Source organism: Ictalurus punctatus, chromosome 3 (assembly GCF_001660625.3).
Source record: "Ictalurus punctatus breed USDA103 chromosome 3, Coco_2.0, whole genome shotgun sequence".
Lineage (NCBI taxonomy): Eukaryota > Metazoa > Chordata > Actinopteri > Siluriformes > Ictaluridae > Ictalurus > Ictalurus punctatus.
In genome coordinates, this window is record NC_030418.2 from 1,233,854 (window position 1) to 1,240,013 (window position 6,160).

At 42.0% G+C, this 6,160-nt stretch overlaps 1 protein-coding gene across 2 annotated transcripts in view; it reads left to right on the forward strand.

The window, feature by feature from the left end:
• Positions 1 to 1,684, forward strand: part of jag2a (jagged canonical Notch ligand 2a) — a 32,233-nt gene extending 30,549 nt beyond the window's left edge. For both annotated transcript variants that reach the window (XM_053679362.1, XM_053679363.1), the window contains one exon: positions 185 to 1,684. In XM_053679362.1, coding sequence (XP_053535337.1) covers positions 185 to 636 — 452 coding nt within the window. In that variant the 3' untranslated portion in view covers positions 637 to 1,684. The remainder of the gene's footprint in view (positions 1 to 184) is intronic.
• Positions 1,685 to 6,160: the final 4,476 nt, after the last annotated feature.

Below are 6,160 nucleotides of genomic sequence, written 5' to 3' on the forward strand. Positions count from 1 at the left end.
AAAACGAGCTCCTCGGTCAGAGCAAGACGTTTATCCGTCGTGTTTACAGAACCTTTTGTGGTCCACTGAACAGAATTGTGGGATGGCCTACACGGCGAACGGGGGACGCGGGCCGAATAACGCGCATCCCCCTGCGTTTTCTGTTGAAGCCCAGCTCACACACCGCTCTCTCTCCTCCCTGCAGATTACCTGGTCCCACTGCTGTGTGTGCTGTTCTCCGTGTTGTGGATCTCCTGCACGGTGGTGTGTGTCTGCTGGTTCCGCAAGCGCAGGAAAGACCGAGAACGCGTCGACGCGCCGGTGGAGGAGAGCATCAATAACCAGCGAGGGGCGTTCCTGAGAATCCAGTCCTCTTGCAGGGAGGACAGGAGGAGCGTGACGTATCCGCTGGACCGGATCGGAGACGGAGCGGAGAAACAGGACGAAGACGAGGAGGAGGACGACGACAGAGAGGAGGACTGCAGCCCAGGGCTGGTGGTGGATAAGTGCCCCTCCTTAACGTACGCTAAAGGGGAGGTAGTGTACAGCGTTTGCACCGCAGCCCCGCCACATCCTTTAAGGACGCACTACAGCACCAAAGACAACCGTTGCAAAGACGTGAACCGGAGTGAGCGAATCAACGATCGCTACGTATGAGCAGAACCGTCTGGAGCTAGTCCGGATCCTTCACCCTCTTCTGTTTCTGTTTACACTTGCCTTATTGTTTGTTTTCTTTTTTTTTTGTAAAAATAAAGGACCTGTCTTTAGGGGCGCGACGGGGAATTTGGTCGGAGGTGAATCTAGAGACGGCAGCTCGGATCTCGATTAGTAGTTTTGGGTTTTCTTTGAGTCGTGACGTGCGTGAAACGTGCGTCATACGACACGTGACGTCGGCGTATATCCCGGACGATAAGATGCGTTTATTCCTCTGCTGGTGCAACACTTACAGCAAAGTCATGTTTATATTGTTATTTTTACCGTTAAATCGAACTACAGTGAAACGCAACGTTTTATTATCCATTCATCCTTTATTTCATAAACTGCAGATCGAAGATTTTATCTTCCGTTCTTATGTCGATTTTTTTTCCCCCTCCAAGGTGGCAACATCTGTATTCTCGCAAATATGTTCTTTAAAAAGAAACAACACTGTCTTAAGGGGGGTGGGGTGGGGTGGGGTGGGGCGGGGGGGACAAACAAAACAAATATTTCCAGCTGTAAACAATGACTCGAATGTTTGGTCAGTTTAAGCAATTAAACTTCAAATAAAAAGTCGTTTTACTAAGTTTAGGGGGTTTTTTTTTGTTTTTTTTTCCCCCCTCTATAAAACTGACAAAAAAAAATTCCCAGCGATATAAAGTGACACCAATTTCTAAATTAAACAATTAAAACAATCATAAAACTTTAATAAGAAACTGAAGGCCTAAAAAAAAAAAAAAAAGAAAAAAAAAAGATCTGTAATAGAGAACCGTACAAAACATTACTGTGTGGTTTATTTGTGTGTGTGATTGTTTTTTTTTTTTTTTTTTAAAGTAACAGAAGGTTGTTTAGGGGGTGTAGAAGAATCATCGCCGCATTAGGTTTAGGAAAATGGTTCGTGGGGTTGTAATATTGATGCATCGTCGCATCGTCTTCCACCGAGCGGTGAGTCGGGTGAAATCAGACGCTTCAGTAATCATGACGACTGCAAAAAAAAAAAAAAAAAATTTTTTAAAATACAGAAATCACCAAACTGAATCGAGATCGGTAAAACAGGAGTTAAACGCAGTCCGTTTCTACACTGTATCACGTTTCGTTTCTTTTCTCTTTTTTTCCCCACGTTCGCCGCCGGTTTTGACAGGAAGTGGAAAACCTTTCCACTTCTTTACAGATTCACAGAGAATTCAAAGAGACTAACGAAGAGACTAAGAGTATTAGAGACTAAATAAATGTCAAAAAATAGAAAAAGTCTTTAAAAAAAAAGAAAAAAAGAAAAAAAAAATGTGTACATGTGTAAATAGGAAAGAGTTATAGCTGTGTATATTTGAGTTTAGTAACTTAAAGAGACTTTTATTTGTATTATTATTATTATTAATAATAATAATATTAATAATAATAATAATAATATTGCTGTCAAATATTTGTTGCTCCATTTTTCTTTTTTTAATATTGTCATTCCTATTATTTATGTTGGCTCGATGCTTTTTATTTTGAAATTGATATATAAACCCCTGGAGCGCTTACGAGCATGAAGTTTGTGTTCTTTGTTTTGCTCTGATGTCCGTAGGACTTTTACTTCACACATCAGTCTGTTTCCTGTTTTCACAGGATGTATTGCTTCGAGTCAGTGATGACTTCTTTTTACTCCTGGGCGGGTGACTTTTTTTTTTTCTTCTTCTTCTTCTTCTAGAAACGATGGAGCTGTTGGGGTTTACTTTTTTATTTTGTAAGACATTTTGGAACCATAAGTGGATCCGCCATGACGTGACATTAAAAGAGCTTGTAATAATAATAAAGACAGGCAGAATTTTCTTTCTACACACACACACACACACACACACACACACACACACACACACACACACACACACACACCTGAGTTTGTACAAGATGATGGGTAAAACATCTCAAACCTAAATTCCTTTTTAAAAAATGCAAATAAAAATGTTACAGAATGATTTTAGTTGTTTTTGTGATTTGATTTTAGCTGTATTTAAAATATACAGTATATTATTTAAAAAAAAGAAAAGAAAAAAAAAGAATAATAATACTGCCATTACAGCAGTAAGCAATGAAAATGATCATAATTAGAGTGGCAGGCAATATTATAAAATATATTTTTCTTCTTTTTCTTTTGCTTCTTCTTCTTCTTCTTATTATTATTATTATTATTATTATTATTATGGAGCAGATTTCTTTCTTGCATGATGAGTTTTTAGCACATTTTAGTTTGTTACAGTTCGGTGATTTTCCTGCTCTCGCGCAGCTAATTCACTCCATCAGTTCATGAGCAGGTTTAGTAAGTGTGCTAGAGCAGTAGTGTTGATGCTTGGATAATGTGGCTCAGTGGTTTGCACATTTGGCTCGCACCGCCAGGGGCGGGGGTTCGATTCCCGCCTCCGCTGGGTGCACGGAGTTTGCGTGTTCTCCCTGTGCTTCAGGGTTTTCCTCCAGGTACTCAGGTTTCCTCCCTCAGTTCAAAGACGTGCCTTGACCGGCATCGCTAAATTGTCCGTAGTGTGTGTGCGTGTGTTTGGTCGCGCCCCGCCTTGTGCCCCGAGTTCCTTGGGATAGGCTCCGGTCTCCCTGTGTAAAGGTGCAGAAACTGGCTGGATGCATGGATAATGTGGGTTGTGATTTCCACCACTGTAACAAGATAATATTTCTTTAAAAAAAGAAAAAAAGTCTTGCCTGAATGCTTCACGGACCCCTGGGGGTTCCCGGGAACCTCTGAGAACTTCTCTGCCTGTGCTAAACTTTCTAAAAGTGACTCCTCGAACCGTAAGAACGAATACATATCCGTATGATCCACTTTTACGCTAACGATGTCCGTAATGTGAATGGAGACGGGAGCGGTCTCTGGTTAGGCTGAGTGTGTGTGTTTTTCTGACTGGATGTTTTATTCGCCTTAACGTTAAGTGCATGTGGGATGTTTAAAAGCGTAATCCCCTTTCCCCCTGGAGTTATGAACAGGATTTTCCCCCCCGGAGTCTGGGATTCTTCAGAAAGCTCTTCCATTCCATCACTGAGTCTGGCCTTGCAGTGGGATTCGTGACTCAACCGTTACTTTGAAGGATTAAACAACGACCCAGAAAGGTTGACGTAAGCACTTTTAAAGTGCCACCTTCTCACGGGGAGCTCGCATCACATTTACGTCCACTCATTTGGCTTCGTACACGTCAGGCAGAATGCGACCCAGCCGTACGAGTTACGGGTTTACCGCAAGGACCTCGAGGGTCTTATCGCCGGACTTCGTTACGAGACCCTTCTTAATAAACGACGGTTCACTTCAATTTATACCACAATTCTGCTGACACAGGTTCATATTCACCGGCTCGTTCTGAGGCATTCTCGTATCTAATCTAAGCCTATTAATAAACCGATTAAAAACACGTGTAGTTGTTGATATGAAGTTTCCTGTGAAGAGGCGTTCATGTGAACATTTACAGAAGGGGTCTTGAGCGTCGGTGCTTTGTGACGGTCGGAGGTAAAGCTTTAACTTTACGTTTCCCGCCACGGGAATGTCTTCAGGGCGAAAGCATTTACGCTTTGTGGTTTCTTGGTAAGCGGTGCGTTTGTTATGAACTTCAAGAGAGAGGGAAAAAAAGAGGCTGGTGAAGGAACGACTGTTTATAGGTGCTATAATCTAAGGGATAACTTGTTTCGTGTACGTTCCACGATGAATGTAACCATAAACAGATAAAAAAAAAAAAAGACATGTCCTTTAATGATTGGAAATTTCCTGTGGTGTAAGAGAAATAAAACACTACAGGATGGGACGTTATAGGAAAATAATCAACGTGCGGATGATAAGTCATTCTGCTTCATTACACAGAGCGGTTTATTCCTTACATAACATACTGACAAAAAAAAAACTTCATATAGGGGGACGGAGCGGGGCAGAAATATTTGGACGAACCCGTTCGTCAGCTTTTAGAAAACACATGGCTCCTCTAAAGTGTTCTTTAACAAAGAAGCTTTCTGTAAGGAGATTTATTTATTTATTTTGTTTGTTTATTTATAGCACACTCACTTGTCCCGTTCACAGGTAAAGCTGTAACTCCTGACACAGGAGAGTCATCAAGACAGACGGGTGTATGGGTTGTGGTTTCTTGGTAAGCTTTTTTTCTTTTATGCGTGTGTGTGTGTATTGTTTAAAAAATAAAAATAAAAATCCAACGCAGAGAGCAAGAGTTTAGTGAGGAATCGAACGTCGGTAGCTGCTATAACGTAAGCGAGAACCGGAACTAACGCGTCGTTTCGTGGACGTTCCACAGCATTAAATGTAAAGACGTATGACACGTCCAACTTGAATAAATAGAAAACTCTCATCCCTGGCAAATTTCTGTGGTATAAGAGGAACAAAAGCAGGTCCTGGAGTGTTTCATTCCTCTTATACCACAGCGCCGACTGGTCACGAGGTGTTGGTTATTTTTCTTTAACAGCACCCTGCTGAAAAGAAAACAAACAGCGGGAACCATCAGAGAATTGGTAATGGTTTTAATGCGTATAATTCGAATTGTATTGGTTTTTAATGGAAACTCTAAAAGTCCCTGTGGGTCTCTACTGGTAATTTGTTGCCGGTATATTAGTGGCATGTTATGTCTAGTGGACACCATCACTGACCAATGATAGTAATGGCTTTAATGCTTAGCTGATGGTTTGTAATGACATTCGTAGTGGAAACCGTTCGAATTTCATGTTAAGAAGACAGATTTGTAATGGAGGAAGAAGAAGACAGGCAGAAAGCCGGCAGCTAAAGAAAATGAGTGGGCGGAGAAAATGAGTGGGCGGAGAAAATGAGTGGGCGGAGCCTCGGGCGAGTAGGTTGTTCGAGTCTGTGGAGTGAGCGTCGATGCTAACCGGGCTAGCTGTGCGTCAAATGGATATCGGGGGAAATATATGTAATAAAACTAACGCCGCGGTGAAATGCAAGTCGACAGTTTCCCTTCAGCAATCGGGGGAGAAAAAAAGAAAGAAAGAAAAAAAAAAGTCCGGGGAGTTACCACACACCCGAAGTTTTCCTCTCCATCTCACCCACTATCACAAGTCCGCCATTTTCTTTTCCCTATCACCCGTCCGCCATTTTACCTTCCCTCTCACCCGCCGAACAGGCTCCTCCAGCCTCAAACTCCTCTCACAGGTCAGAAAAGTTTGTTTTCCTCTCTCTGCACATTGTAATATATCACATGGACCAGTAATACAGTCTTCCTTTTAATCCAGAGTTGATTGGAAGGGTCTTAACGGCGGTGAAGTGGGATAATTAGACAGCATGTGGCGTTAATCCGCTGTAGGTCTCAGTGACACGTCTGTAGGTTAAATGCTAATCTCCGAGGGCAATGTTTATGATTTAAGTATACCTAAAACCCTGAACCAAGCCGAGTTGTGTACGGTCGAGTTCTGTTGTGCTGTTTTTCGCACTTTCCGACATGTCCGTGAGTGTAGGCCAAGACCTGTAGAAATCTCTAAATAAATAAATAAACAT